The following is a 14,980-nucleotide window of genomic DNA, read 5'->3' as shown; positions in this document are numbered from 1 at the left end:
TAGCAACCAGCCGTCATCCATAAACTTGCCCAACCTACCGGAGCTCCGAAACAGAGATACAATGAAAACAAATACCCGACACGGCGACACAAGCGCTCTCCCTTCACCTCCGTCCACGGCCTCCTCCTCCTGGCATACCGGGCATCCCAGGCATTCCCGGCATGCCACCACCCATGCCCATCTGTCGCATCATTGCCTGCATGTCCATTCCGCCAGGCATGCCGCCGCCGCCGAGCATCTTCATTAATGATCCCATATCCGGCATGCCTCCAGCACCACCGGCACCGCCCATACTCTGTAGTCGCTTCTGCATGGCAGCCATCTGTTGCGCTTTGTTTGCACCCGACATGGCTTGCTGTGCTCTCTGCATGTTCTTCATGTTGCCACCCATCTTCTTAGCCATGCCGGCCATCATCCGCTGCTGCGTCAGAAGATCTTCCACCTCACGCACCGAAGTGCCTGATCCTCGAGCAATACGTGTCATGCGGGTTGGCTCGTCAATCAAGATCTTGCCATCAGAATCGAGCTCCTTGTCTGTCATGGAGTCGCAGATGTAAATCATGCGCTTCAGCTTTGCGCCTCCCTCCTCGTCATCCATGCCTTGCATAAGGCCGCTCATGCCAGGAATCATGCCAGCCATTTTCGATAGTGGTCCCATCTTCATGATGTTTGAGAGCTGGTCTCGTAAATCTCGCACCGTAAAGATACCCTCTTGTAGATGCTTCATGGTATCCTTCTGGTTCAAGTTGAGGCTCTGCACGTGCTCAACCAGTCCGGCCATGTCGCCCATTCCCAGCAGCTTCTGGACAAATCGCTGAGGCTCAAATCTCTCCAGATCCAACATGTGCTCTCCAGTACCAATGAAGACGATGGGTGTGTGTGTAGCGGCGACGGCAGAGATAGCACCACCACCATGGGCGTGGCCATCTGTCTTGGTGATGATGATTGCTCCAAAGTCGGCGGCCTCCTTGAAGGCTTTGGCCTGAGCCTCGGCTTGTTGACCTATTGAGGCGTCCAGTACCATGATAGTCTCGTCGGGGGTAACTGCCGCCTGAATGTCAATCATCTCCTGGAACAGGGCGGATTCCTGTCTGTGTCGACCCGATGTATCGACAATGATGACGTCGAACTTTTCCTTCTTGAACTGCTCAACACCAGCTCGAGCAACGGCAGCAGGGTCCGTCTCTGTAAGCGAGCCGTAGTACGGAATTTTGGCCTTGGTCGCATTCTGCTTCAGCTGATCAAAAGCGCCAGCACGGAACGTATCGGCACAAACCAAGCACGCCCGCAGGCCTCTTGTCTGGTAGTGTCGCGCCAGCTTTGTACACGTCGTCGTCTTACCCGCACCCTGCAGACCGACAAACATGATGACATTCGACTTGCCCTTCTTGGGCTTGAACGGCTCGGCATGGGGGTCGACGAGTTTGACCAGTTCGTCGAAAACGGCTTTTTGGATCAGACGCTTCTTGTTGACGGCGGGAGGCAGTTCTTTGAAGTTGACGGTGCTGCGAATCGATTTTCGGAGTTGGCCGACGAGTCGAACATTGACATCGGCCTCGAGAAGGGCGGCGCAAATCTCCTTGAGCATGGAATCGAATGCCTGAAGTCGTAGTTAGTTAGTGAGTCTGCACTTTCGCCGTCCGAGAGCGCGGGGCAAATGCATTGCGTTGTACCTTTTCATCGAGATTCTGCTCTCGCGTGAGGTTTGAAACGGCCGCATTAATGCGACGCCCGAGATCTTGCAACACCATGTCGACGGTTGTATCGGTGCCCTCGCTGAAGCAATTGCGGATTTGTCACGGCACCGTTGGATGGATGAGGCGACCAAGTTCAAATTGTTGGCAGCTGGCATTTCGGCGTTGCTTGGAGTGGGGCGCTTTTTGGCTATGCATTAATTTTTCTCCGGTGCCGAGCGTTGAGCCAGTTTATGGATTAACACGAGTGTCACCTTTTCCCAAGGCTTGGACGGAGTCAAAAATGCTGTGAAATCAGCTGGGCTATGCCCGTGGCTTCTGCTACTCGGGAGGTTGTGTTATTGGTCTATCTTATACAAGAAATCGGAGCCACGTCTATCAAAGCAGCTTTTCCTCAAGCCTCGAGGGGAGTTAAAAATGCTGTGAACCACCTCAGTGATGTGGCACCGGAAGGTGCACTCTTTGGTCCGTTCTGTACGGTATAAAAATTGAGGCCAAGCCTACATATCAGAGCAGCTTTTTCCCAAGCCTTGAAGGGAATAAAAAATGTTGTGAAGTTTGAGTCCTACTGAGTTCCGATTGGTTCATTTCTCTTTTCTCTGCAGGAAACTGGAGCTAAGCCCGTCATGGAAACTTTTCCTCAGGCCTTGAGGGGGTTTAAAAATGCTGTGAAGCAATTTGGACGCCTTGCTTCCTTCAACTTACACGAACGACCTCACGTTGAGTCAGCTTCACTTTAAGAAGCACATAAGACCGTCCGCCATCACAGGAAACGTATTATCTTTACCTATACATAGCTGCAATGAACTACACAACTTAGTTTGAGAAATCTACCCTGTAATATAATATGAAACTCTTCCCTTTACTTTTATATATTACATTTCATACCCGATTCCATTTAAGCCGTAGCATCAGAAATGCTTTACAATAAGATTATACGACATAATAATGGTATTGAAGTCCATTTTGGTATATTTACCCAGACATTTAGGCAGCAATATTCCGTTCCCCATGCAAGATGCAATGGCAGTCTATTCTCCTTAATTAATATACACCAAAATGAACTACCGAGAGAAAAAGAACCGCCGAGAAATAGATCACCGACTATCTGCAATGTAACCTCTTTCCATCCCATATGCATCAGCCTGGGTGATTAGTGATGGTGTCCTGTCCTTGCACCAAATAGGGACCAAACCCCGGCCTATTCTTCAATACAACTCTAAAAAATACGAATGTTTTTTCTAGGATCATTTCGCCCTAATATTATGGGGTCTGGTTGCACTGGGCATTCATGCTTTCGCAGAATAGGCCCGATATGTTCAAATTACGACGAAACCAAGACATCACTGATGCAAGCCGAAACCTCCCGATCTATAATGACACACACCAATTCATTTCGACATGAGTTTTCACTTCAATATCACTGTATATCCCAACCAAATGAGGGGGGTTTGCATCAGTTTTGTATATAAGTCATCAAATAACCGTCGGCATTCAGACCCCCACGATAGGAAATCACACGCCCTGAGATGGAAGCCTCCTCCGTCGGTGGCGCCATCCAAGCATTTTACTCCAACAAATCTAGAGATTTTTCTTCCCCCGCATCTTACCCCAGGTTTTTGCTCATGCAGGTGAGGCAAAAGTTTCCCTGCTAATGCAGCGGAACGAACACAGTCCGAAAGGATAAAATCTCCTTTGTTTCTCGGCTGAATTGATCTCAGGGGGGGACCCCTCACGGCATGATGTAAAATTCTAAAGGATTCGGCCGAGACGATTAATCAAGCATAATTTGGGTATCAATTCGGAAACGCCTCTGTTGGAACCATTTCATCACATGTCAAGTTACATGATACAATCATTGGATGTGGAGTGGTATTCATCCCTGTGGCTTTCCCCATCGCTACAATGCCAGCCCCTTGGCTCCCTTTGTCCACCTGTACAAGGACAGAGCTCTGCGTCGTGAGCGATGCTCATCCCAATTCGTGGTTCCTGCGCCCTGAACGCTGTATAGAGTGGATCGTAGGACCGTACGGAAGTTTTTCTGTTTGGAAGTTAGCATTATTTCTGGGTGGGTGGAAGTTATGAGTGCTCTCCATACCTGAAACTCTGTACTCAGCGTTACAACGCACACCTCATGGGCTCGAATGATGTTCTCGCAGGCCTGCGCTACCGACTCGTTGGGACCCAATTGCGGCATCCTGTCTGCGAATAGGAGAAGGATGAAGCTTCCTTGAAGCAGATATATGCCAAAAAGGTAGGACATGAAGGTAAGTTCTGGATCAATGGTCAAGATGGTCGAGACCGATTGCGACGCAGAAATGGCGTGAGACGCGCACTCGTTGAATCTCTTGGACGTGATCCAATCGTCGCCGTCGTCCAACATAGATATAGCATCCCATTTGCCGTGCAGAAGCACATGCAATACGTGTAGAATGTGGGTGCTATAGGCCTTTGCTAGCCGCATCTTGGAAGGGTCACTTGCGTTGTATGGAGCTGCAGAGGGCGGGTGCTGATAAGAGATGGATGGCCTCGAAGGCATTCCGGCGAGCATGCCCTTTGGGGTATGGATAGGCAAAGGCATGGTGTTGTTATCATTGCTCTCTGGTGAAAGAGCGGCAAGACTGAGCTCGTAGGTGGAAAGGAGCTCCTGGATAACGGCTACAGAGTGCGAGTCGTCGAGACCTGCCAGTCTTGGATGACGGCGTCTGTGGTGGACTTCGATAATGTCGCCCAGTATGGCCATGAGTGGCAAAAAGTATTCGAAAAAGGCAGACCCAGAGGCAGTCGTTGGCGGTCCGATCCTTCGGGCGGGGATTTCGCTAGGTGGGATTGTATCGAGGTTTTCCCAAACAGCTTCAGGCAACGGGGCTAAGAGCAGAATTAGCAAGGCCAGTCAATAAGCTGGAGGCATCATATAGTATACTTACAATAAACTTCGCAATAAGAGTCGGGTATTGTTAGAGCCGAGTTGAAAGACAAGGCTAGATGGCGATCCAGAGCGTAGAGAAGCCAAAAGACTCTTCGACGCTCTTCTCGTAGCTCCAAGTTATATATGCTGCCATCTTGGTCTTTTTTGCACGAGCAAAGGGGGTTTGCGCACGGCGTCACAGGCCCGGCACATTGCTCGTCCTCTCGGTGTAGACCCAGCGAAAAGGCCAGCCGTGTTGCCTTGGACCACCATTTGTAGCAGTCCGACTTGAAGTCAGAGCCCGAGACAGCAATGGACAGAAGGATAAAGGTCAGGACATCGTCAGTCTCGCCAGCTGGTTCGTTATTCACCGTGGTTTTTGGCACGGTTGGAGCATTAGGGAGCCTAGGATGTGGTGTCTCGTTTTCTGCTCGGAGGCCACCTAGAGTAGGAATGCTGTTAGCATGTAGTTATTTTTAGGATAATGGGGTTTGTCTCACCATGAATTCTACGCCACCGATCTGGGTCACGTTCGGATATTAGAGATGTTGCCAAGTCGTACAGATCGTTGACAACCTTGGCCCTTGAGCCCGGGACATGCAGCATCATGACATCGGCAGTCTGTGCTACACACCAAAGGATTGTTGCCAACAACGCTGGTGTGGTATATCTGGGGTTTGTTGGATGTACAATAGACTTTTTACGAAAGACTCTGGTCAAGATGTATGGAGATGCGACACGAAACAAGGAGCTCCCCGGGTCGGTCAAGAAGATGTCGAGCAAATCGCATGCAACAGAGGCGGGAATGATGTTGCGGATGTATGGCAAGATTGGCTCAAGAAACTTGTACCAGCAATCCTCGTTTGGGGCCTTGTGAAAGAAGTCCAACATGAGACCCGCGGCATCATGGCCAGTTGCAGCAGTGCTGAACGACTCTCGGTTTCGTTCATGACTGGGAGTCGATTTAAAGGAGCCTCTGTGCTGGCGCGCACTTCCAGTCTCGATAGGAGGCCGTCCGTTTACTGGCGAGGGGTAGCCAGCGCTTTCATCAGACAGGACGACCTCTGAGTCAGCAAATTGTCCGTCAAATACACTGACTGACAGAGAATTGCCTATGGAGGAACGCTGAGGAGGTGGCGGTTGAAGTCCGACTTGGATAAGAGACGGGACGCTGAGTGGAGGAGCAGTTCGACTTTGAGAGTAAGGCTGACTGATGGAATGCAGCATGTCTTGGCGAGCGTCAGGTACGGTGACCTGATCCCGCTGATCCAAGGTTACACTTTCGGGACCGGCCGACGTTGCATCCACCGGGTCGGCAAAAGGATGCTGTCCAACGGTGCTAGAGCTGATGCTGGCCGATGGAGATGAGCAGGACGCCTGGGAGATGCCATTGCTGTTGCTGTTGCTGTTACTATTGCCATTGCTGCTACGGCCTAGGATTGAATCGTTTCGAATGCTGCCTCGTCGATGTGATTGAGGCCAAGAGTCTCTTCGGGCATTGATGCTGCTGCCGTTGGTGTTGTGGTTGTTGGCCGTGGCTGAGGCTGGTAGTCGACCTCGCTTCTTGACTTCGCGATTGTAACGACAGGTGTATCCGTAGTCTTTGAAAGTAGTGAAAAGGGTAAGATGTTAGATACGTCAAGCTTTGAAAGTGAAACAATGAAGCAGAGATGAATGAAGATGAAGCCCCAATGGGTGGAAACCGGAATGTGGAAATAGAAACAGCTGCTTATTGAGCTTACCTTCACAACGGCGACAAGGACTGCACGCGGGCACAAATCTCAGTCAGATATCAACGATGAGGAGCTCCAGCCACAACATCAGACTTACCATTCTCCATCGCATCGCGTCCTCGAGGCACTGCACTTATCACAAGCCCTACGGGTCCGTTTCCGTGGGCGGGCGTGCTCCGTGTCTGGCGTTTCGCTGCGGTGCATCAATGACGCGACGAGAGGCTCAGGGCGATCCCGTTCTTGACCGTCGGCTTCGGCTGCCATATTTTCGTTCGTGCGGAATCCACCTTTGGCTTGCCCTTCTGCCCGTAAAAGATGGAGACTTGCTGAAATATCCGGGCACGATTCAAGGAGAGAGAGACGAGGCTCAGGGGGTAAACGTAACGGGGACCCGACGGATTGGCGACTGGTTATTATGCGGGGACCCAGCATCAGCTCCGGCCTGGGACTTGGACGGCCGTGCCTTTTATGAAACACGAACAAGAGAGCAAAATGCCCGTTCCGCAAATCATCCAGTACAGTACAAGTATCGTTCGCAACTTGGTGCCCGTCCCAGAATGCGGGGAGAAAGTCGATGCTAAATGGCATGAGGCTTGGCCATTTTGCCCCAATTGGTTTCGCGCAGACTCTTGCTAGCAAGCTTCTAGCACAAGCTGCCAGGGCTTTTGCCTCATGCCGGCACCGTCATTTTTTTTTTCTCCTCTGCGGCCGGGGATCCAGAAGAATAGCCGTGTTTCCCCAGGTTTCCATAGTTGGAGGTTGTGGAGAGGGTGGAACCGCGCGATGCTACTGTGAACGGCCAATTTGGGGGCATAATTCGGCCAATCGTGTCAGCTCGTCTGTTCCGTCGGAAGAATTATCCAACCGGAGTGCGGCCTTTTGTCTCCTCTTCTGTGGTTGTGTTATTCACATGACGCCGATCCTGACAACCATCACCGTATGGACATGGAAGACCTAGTTGAATAGCACTAGCACCAGAGTCGCGAAGTACGGGATGCTAATGCACCTGTGGAGCATCGGGGAACAACTGAACAAGGCCAGGCAGACATTCTAAGAGGAGATGAGATGGAGATGGAGGCGGAGGCGGAGATGAACTTGCAATTGCCGTGTCAGTCGATACCCAACAATCGACCCATGCAATTGGAAACGTAAATTAGGCCGAATTGCATGAGGCAAAGGCTACTGTACCACTATATTGAAACCACTTTAACCAGATGTCAAGTTAGATAAAAGTAGGTAAAGTTCTTTGATTGCTTCTAGAGCAATCTGATAAATAGACACGAGTTGAAAGTAGGTACATAACTGCATGTACGTGCTCTTACATGCACGTACACATGTAATAACAACTGAAACTTCAACAACAGCAAAAGGCCACTCCGGTCCCGAAACAAATATAACGATAACGCCGCAATACAATGCAAGCCAGATTTCCCCCTCTATGGCGTCAATCCTTCAAATCCACGCGCCGTCTACCTTGTACACGCTTCCGCTAACAAACGTGCTCTCCGGACCCAACAGGAAAGCAATGACATTTGCCGTCTCCTCAGCTGTACCCTGTCGCTGAAAGGCCGTGGGATCATCAAACGCGGCGTCCTTTGGTCGACCTGAAAAGTCCCAGTTCTTTTGCATGAGGGGCGTATATATGGCGCCTGGAGCTACGCTGTTGACGCGAATCTCGCGCTCTCCGTTCTCGAGGGCGGCTGCTCGTGTCAAACCGACGATGCCGTGCTTGCTTGCGTCATATGCACCATGTCTAGCAAAGCCTAATAACACGCAGTCAGCATTGAAAGGCATTCAAAACTTCACATGAAAAGGGCAAAATTACCCTTGAGACCGTGAATCGAGGAAACGTTGACAATGGATCCGCGATCGTTCATATTCCTGAGCTCAGCCCTCATGCAGTACATGGTGCCAGTCAGGTTCACGCCAATAATCCTATCCCACTCGTCATCGTCGAGCTCTGAAACTGGAGACACGCCGTGGTATTTTCCAATCACTCCTGCTACGTTGGCCGCGCCGTCCAGTCGGCCATGCTCCTTGACAATCGACTCGATCCAGGCATCGACCTCCTTTCGCTTGGAAACGTCCACCTTTGTGATCATGTGAGGCACTTGCAGCGAGGTGAAGTAGACTTCGGCAGCCTTCATTGCTTCAGGATCTACATCGGCGATGCATACGACCGCTCCTCGTCTTGACAAAACTTGGGCAGTCGCCAAACCAATCCCGCTGGCGCCGCCTGTGATGGCAAAGACTTTGCCGCTCAAGGTTAACGGTCCAGCTGGTACAGTAGGTGGTGGCAGCGGCGTTGCCACAACCTGCGGCGCCTTCTGAACCATCTGAGGTTTTTGAGAAGTCTTTGCGAAGCCGTTTCGAAGGCCCGAGGACTGTGACGAGGATCGAGGGGTTGACTTTGAGTTGCCCATTTGGTCCAACGGCAGTGACAACGGGTTAGAGGAGGAGGAGAGATTGGTGATTATTGGAGATGATGGAGCTACGAGTCTACAGCTGTTGCGGCTGATGGCGATATATAAAGGTCGAGATAAGGCGGGCTGAGAGATCCATTTCCGCTAATTAGGAGAACATGGAGCTGAGATTGGGTGGAAAGCCCCGAGGCTGTCCATTGAGCAACGGAAGGGATAGGATAACGGAAACGCCTGGCGGGTAATAATAATCCGCAGCAATGGAATTCGACGGTGATGGCCATCATCTGAGTCTCGAAGCGCCTCTGATTGGTATCTGGAGCTTCCGTCGGGGCCATGATTTGCGGCTGGAAAATACCCGACGGCATTTATGGTGCGCCATGGTTGATTTGGTGGCTAGGTCGTCTTTTTGGTAGGGGACGAGTAAGATTGAATTGTTCGGGAATAAAACGAAATTTTGCTGACGAAGATGAAAGCTGTCAAACTATTGGATCTGGGGTAGACGTGGTTGTGCCGCTTTGACGATTCTCATTGGCTTGTTCGGCATTTTCACCTGATGATTGAATATGAGTATCACGAGAAACAGTTATTATGAAATTTCGCTTCAGAGGTGATTACACGATTGAAGAAGGAAATAACGACTACTAATGTTGTACAAAGGCGTTAATACTTTAACCTATCCGTAAATTCGATCAGTTGCAGTACCAATCGGCACTTTCGTTGAACTTACTAGCTGTTTCTATAACCATGCAGTCTGTGACAGTTGGCCGCCGGTACATTGACAACAAGATCACCACCAAGAAACAACACAAAATGGTTAGAGAATGAGAGAATAAAACTATTCATCTAAGCATTGTGAGTGCCAGTTTGTTCATTACTCAATCTCAAATACATTGGTAGTTTCCCTCATGTTTGAATGAAGCTGAACTTTGCTGGGTTCAGAAACTCTACCCCTTTCTAATGTACTTTACGATGCCCCTTCTCAATAAATTGAATATTACTTTAACGAGTCCAGTTAATACAGCTGTGGTTAAATAAAGTAAACTCAGTTTATTCTACTAGCCCCATCAAGATAGCCAATGGCGGTCTATTCACATTCCGGCTTCTACCACCCGATGAGAATCTCCTTCACAGCATTTTTAACTCCCCCCAAGGCCTTGTATCTACATGCAATTTTCATAACATAATCCCCCAGAAATCACATCATCACATCCATTTTCTCACAGCTAGAGCCACAGACGCTCCCCCAACGGCCAACAAGACGGCCCATCTTGTCAATCCCCGCTGAACCTGCCTCTTCGCCAACTCATCAATCGCTTTACTGTCATTAATATTAGGAAAGGGTACGTCCTTGGGAACTGGCAAGTCCAGCGCTTTGCACAATGGTTCCCATCCATCCTTGACATCTATAAAGACAAGCTTTTCGGGTGGCACAATCTCTTTCAGCCACTCGACATGTCGGTTGTAAGACTTCCTTGTGGGTGGCTCGGTCTCTCCATAGCGAAACAGCCATACAGGGCGCATTGAATCGATGAATTGAACAAAGTAGCGCATTGTAGGAAGAGGAAACAAGACGAAACGGAGGAACCACATCGTCGCGGCATTGGAAACTGCCTCCATGCTCTTCTCCCAAGAGTCAACATCGCGCTGTGTGCAAATTACCAATGCCTCTGGATACAGTTTCATGAGCTCCGGAACGAGCACGAGGCATGGGTTGTCGGTCATGGCGACGAAGCCATCGGTTTGACTCCTGATGAGCTCCAGATTCGTCTTTTCGGTGGCTTTGTCTTGGGCCGGCCAATGTGAAAACAGTTCAAGCCAGGTCTTAACACCTCGCTCTGGACCCAGTGTGACTTGGGTGCCGCCGTGATATACCGGGCCGTCGAGGAGGATTTCTAAGGCCCGACTGAAGGAGGCGGTTCCGGTTCGGGGCATGCCGGCGCCGATGACACGGAGCTTGGCGCCTTTGCGGGGAACGGATGCGTGTTGGCCCATTTTGGTAGGTCATGAAATATCGAGCCGGAGATGGGCTTGAGATGTGGTATTCGAGGGCTTGATGGGTGAGGAGCAAAGGGGAATTTATAGAGACACGTCATGGTAAATGAGATTTGCTATTTATTCGTGCATGAGGCATTAGCGCTCCGTTATGCCCAATGGAGGTATAGAACTTGGATCAGACTGAGCATTTGGCGTGTGAAGGATGCGCTAAGAGTTGGTGATCCTTCTGTGAAGCGAGACTAGAGCTGGGCATTGCATAAATGGGTGGAACTTTTAGACGCATGCAAAAGCAGATAAAAGTTGTACTATAATGAAGAATTAAGATTATAGAGCTTCTTATGTGCCGGAGTTTGTCTCATGACAATGCATTTATGTAAGAGCTCTACCTCGCTTTAGTGGCTGGTCTTAATCGTGTAATTTGGCAGATGGTGGTTGAGAATCGCTCATTGATTCACTTCAGCCAAATGCGGTAGTCTATAACCGAAAATAGATAGGCTAGTGCGATGCATTATTCGGCGCTGATGACATGGTGCTGGTTGAGCTTGATGAGGTTGAGCTTGCTTGTGGCACACTACGCAGTAGTTCAATCAAGAGCTGTGGTCAACTAATAACAAGTAGATGGAATAGATAGATCTATGTGACCTCTAATACAATAAAAACCTAATGAAATTCTTATTGTTATTCATATACTATTGCATTGTTTTCATCTCACTTCGGATCTAGTGATACCCTGTGATCCCCTCTCATACAATTACACTCTGTGAGCATAGCCAGCAACCACCATCCAATACAATCGCATTGACAGAGTATATCATCTTCAAACCATCCAAATCTTTATTAACGAAGATAATCTTATAAAAAAAATTATCAGATTGACAACACACCTCCCGCATGCCATCAGCCCAAGATCTCCCATCCATCACACCACCAACACGCCAAAAATAACCAACCTCTCCCCTATACCGCCAACATCCGCCACAATCACCCATTTGCTTAAAATCCCCATAGTTTCTCCTCAAATTACTTAATTGCCAATGCCAATCCAATATCGCTGTCAAATGCGGGACACGCATCTTCTCTTTCGCAGCCCGCGCGTCATGCCCGCATCATACCGCCACCGCATTGAAGTCATCGATCATCCAGGCACTTACTCACGATAAAAAGCCCCTCTTGCACACTGTCACAGCTCCTGCACACCCTCTTGTTCTTGTCCTAAACACCAAAAGATTCCAATCTCATCAATCCAATAAACACAACCCCGAATCAAGCTCTTAACAATGTCTGCAAGATCCATCGTCGCCTTCCGCACCGTCCTCCGTCCGGCGTTTGCCTCCCGCTCCGTGATTGCCCCATTTAGCACTACCGCTCCGGTTCGGGCCACCGCCTTCGGCTCAGGCAAAGATGACCTCGGCGGTCCCGGAGGCCAACAGCCGCCACCTCGAAATCCAGGCGGACCTGAAGCTCTCAAGCGTAATTGGTACGTCCCTGCGTATTTCCCCCTGATATACAATGAGAATGTCAACTAATGGGGTATCACCCTAGGATGGTCATTGGAGGTGGTGCCCTCGCCGTTCTCATAGGCTACAACTGGATTGTCAAGAATCCCGATGAGGCAAGACAGCAGCGTGACAAGACTATGGGCGAAATGAGTGGGAGGACAAAGACTGAGTTGGGAAGCTTTCGACATGACTGATAGGGAAGTGTGTCTGCTGTGCCCGGGGTTGCCACCCAAATGAAAGATAATCGACATCAAAACAAAGTCGGAATGACAAGCAATAGTCACCAAAAACAAAACCTTCATTCATTTGGTTTGTAAGAGTAGTGGAGAGGATGGATCAAAGTGTATATGGCTATCGCATTAATGCATCAACACAAATAAATAAATACGCATTCCAAGTTCTAGTAAGCCTAGTCTTCTAAAGCAGTCTATATTCTTGCACTCTGATCTTCTTGGGTATCTCATATCCCACCTCTCTCACAAGCATACAGGTCTATCCTCACTCCGTCTTCACCGCTGTCTCCGTCTCCGTTCTCACAGCCTCCTCGTTCTTCTTCCCTTTACTCTTTTGAAGCAAATAATCACCCCCTTTCACCGCACTATAAAATCCTCTCAATCCCGCCAATGGCCAAAGATCCCAGAATCCGGCCTTGCACCTCGCCTTCCACGTCGCATTCCTCGCCCTCTCCTCACCTTCCACATCGACCTTTACCTTGTCGTACACACTCGGCAGATACTCGGCCTTGTACTTTTTCCTCAGTGCATCATACGACGTCCTGTCGTAATGCGCCCAAAACTCCTCTTCTGTATAATATGCGTGAGCATACAGCCACTTCTTTCCATTCAATTCCTGCACTTTACGTTCCAGCGCGCGGTTCTTTTCGATGACTTCTCGGCGGGTACCCTTGACGCCGCCCCAGACACCGAAATTCATCAAGTCAGGGACATCAGAGTTCGCGAATTCCGAGTGCAGACCGTGTCCTGAATCCGGATCATCACGACGGATGCGCAATGGGCAGATCCAGAGCGGGTAGATGTGCAGCTCCTTGTCCAACCAGGCTTGGAATTCAACAACCTTGTCATACGGAACGCCGACGTCTTGAACCATGTAGTAATCGGCGAGACCACTCTTGTGGACGGCGCGGTACATCTCGCGAGCGTGCATAAAGGGATCCAGGATGTACCTAGTGATCCTGTTGAACGGCGTGATGAAGTATTGGTAGGCATACACGGCAGTCCAGAATCCACCACGGTCGTATCGGAAGAGGTAGTCCTCGAGGGGGATATAATCCGTCACTGTCGTTTGTTTCTCTTCTCCTCCCTTTGCTGCCGTCTTTTTGAGCTCCTTGACAACATCCTTGGCACGGGTATAGAACCATGGATCGCTTCGGCCTAGAAATCCGACTGACTTTATCCCCTGTGGCAACTCGTCCGCCAACCTCCCCGTGCAGACAATTGTCGTGTCCATAGAAAAAACAATAGCATCCACATAGTCATTCTCATCCACCGCACATGCCCCCTTGACCTTCTCCAACATGTCCGCCGCTCCTGATGCCAGTGAATACTCGAGCTTCACATACTTCTTCGCCTCCTTCAGTTGCACCTCCAGCAGCGTCACCACTCCCAGCGTCCCAAACGCCGAGGCCGCGCCCCAAAACAAATCCTGACGCTCCGTCTTGGACGCTCGCGCCACTTCGCCGTCCGGCAGCACAATCTCGATCCAGTTGATATTCGCGTCAAACGCGCCGTAACGGAATGAGCTGCTCTCTCCCGAAGTCCCCGAGAAGCCGCCTCCGACTGTGATTCCCGGGAGTTCCATCACGACCGGCGCGACTAGGCCATGACGCAGCGTCTCGCTGACGAGAAGATCCATTGGCACGTTCGGCTCTACAATGGCCGTCTTGGCGGCGGCATTAACGGAGAGCACATGGTTGAGCTGGCTGGTGTCGATTGTGTTGTCTGAGCGGCGATGGGAGCGACGCGTGCTGTTTGTGGCGCCATGGTAGATGCGAAAGGGCTTTTGCTGCTGATGGAAGTGCTTGACGCGGGATGATATGGATGCGATGACTTTATCGTGAGCTTCCATGGTGGTTATATGAGCGATTTTATGGTGGTTTACACATGTATACAAAAGAAACGCTGGGGAAAATGAAACCAAACTCTGGCAAAGGGAATTAAGTCGCTGTTGAAGATGTTTGTGTGAGATTGAAGCGGTTGGCGTCACATTGGACACAGTGGTTGACATTTGAAATTGCGGATTACGTTAGTACGTGACACAGCCACATTGAATGGTCCGAGTCTCAAGGAAACCCTCCAGAGAAGAAGGCAGTAGTTTTGCAATTGAGGATGCAGCGATTAACTAAAATGGAGAATGCTATGATTACAATAATATCAATATTAAGAGATTTGATATGCGCCGCAAATATTGGGCTGTGAATGTTGACTGTTGACTTGTGCATGTGTGCTGATACTCACCCACTTCCAGCGGCTCCTCGCACTTACACGGTCCTTAGTGTAATCCAGTTCCAAAACAGGTGCATGTGTACCTTTAAGACGAGACGAGTAAGTTAGAATCGGGCAACCCATGATTCTAATTGTAGCATCACGTCTATTCATCTCCTCCTCCATCCAAGCCAATCGCAACTGCTTCTCATGCATGTGTGGATGCGCGGCTATTGTATCCCTGCGCCTCTCAGCGCTTAAATATGGGAAAGACGATATACCTGCGT

General features: G+C 49.9%; 7 protein-coding genes across 7 annotated transcripts; 1 reads left to right on the top strand and 6 right to left on the bottom strand.

Moving 5' to 3' along the window:
* Positions 1-103: 103 nt before the first annotated feature.
* Positions 104-1,751, bottom strand: M431DRAFT_79022 (hypothetical protein; the record flags this gene model as incomplete). Its single annotated transcript, XM_024922770.1, has 2 exons — positions 104-1,579; positions 1,674-1,751. 2 exons carry the CDS (start codon positions 1,749-1,751, stop codon positions 104-106), a joined length of 1,554 nt encoding a protein of 517 aa, XP_024777925.1.
* A 1,843-nt stretch (positions 1,752-3,594) lies between these two features.
* On the bottom strand, positions 3,595-5,493 carry M431DRAFT_79686 (hypothetical protein; the record flags this gene model as incomplete). Its single annotated transcript, XM_024922854.1, has 4 exons — positions 3,595-3,735; positions 3,793-4,562; positions 4,622-5,044; positions 5,103-5,493. 4 exons carry the CDS (start codon positions 5,491-5,493, stop codon positions 3,595-3,597), a joined length of 1,725 nt encoding a protein of 574 aa, XP_024777924.1.
* Positions 5,494-6,044: 551 nt separating this feature from the next.
* M431DRAFT_361382 (hypothetical protein) lies at positions 6,045-6,960 on the bottom strand. Its single transcript, XM_024914561.1, has 2 exons — positions 6,345-6,960; positions 6,045-6,203 (listed from the first exon to the last, which is right to left on the bottom strand). Exon 1 carries the CDS (start codon positions 6,921-6,923, stop codon positions 6,429-6,431), a length of 495 nt encoding a protein of 164 aa, XP_024777923.1. The 5' UTR covers positions 6,924-6,960; the 3' UTR covers positions 6,045-6,203; positions 6,345-6,428.
* An 827-nt stretch (positions 6,961-7,787) lies between these two features.
* M431DRAFT_79001 (hypothetical protein) lies at positions 7,788-8,671 on the bottom strand (the record flags this gene model as incomplete). The annotated part of the gene is made up of 2 exons (XM_024922768.1): positions 7,788-8,098; positions 8,161-8,671. 2 exons carry the CDS (start codon positions 8,669-8,671, stop codon positions 7,788-7,790), a joined length of 822 nt encoding a protein of 273 aa, XP_024777922.1.
* A 1,145-nt stretch (positions 8,672-9,816) lies between these two features.
* On the bottom strand, positions 9,817-10,877 carry M431DRAFT_528992 (hypothetical protein). The gene has a single exon (XM_024920753.1). The coding sequence runs from the start codon at positions 10,748-10,750 to the stop codon at positions 9,962-9,964; it is 789 nt and encodes a 262-aa protein (XP_024777921.1). The 5' UTR covers positions 10,751-10,877; the 3' UTR covers positions 9,817-9,961.
* A 1,153-nt stretch (positions 10,878-12,030) lies between these two features.
* M431DRAFT_77966 (hypothetical protein) lies at positions 12,031-12,446 on the top strand (the record flags this gene model as incomplete). The annotated part of the gene is made up of 2 exons (XM_024922633.1): positions 12,031-12,230; positions 12,296-12,446. The coding sequence occupies 2 exons, from the start codon at positions 12,031-12,033 to the stop codon at positions 12,444-12,446; spliced, it is 351 nt and encodes a 116-aa protein (XP_024777920.1).
* A 304-nt stretch (positions 12,447-12,750) lies between these two features.
* Positions 12,751-14,909, bottom strand: M431DRAFT_479745 (hypothetical protein; the record flags this gene model as incomplete). Its single annotated transcript, XM_024915801.1, has 2 exons — positions 12,751-14,412; positions 14,754-14,909. The coding sequence occupies 2 exons, from the start codon at positions 14,907-14,909 to the stop codon at positions 12,751-12,753; spliced, it is 1,818 nt and encodes a 605-aa protein (XP_024777919.1).
* Between the last annotated feature and the right edge of the window lie 71 nt (positions 14,910-14,980).

The sequence above is a fragment of the Trichoderma harzianum genome (assembly GCF_003025095.1).
Source record: "Trichoderma harzianum CBS 226.95 unplaced genomic scaffold M431scaffold_3, whole genome shotgun sequence".
Lineage (NCBI taxonomy): Eukaryota > Fungi > Ascomycota > Sordariomycetes > Hypocreales > Hypocreaceae > Trichoderma > Trichoderma harzianum.
This window is presented reverse-complemented; position numbering and strand designations above follow the sequence as displayed.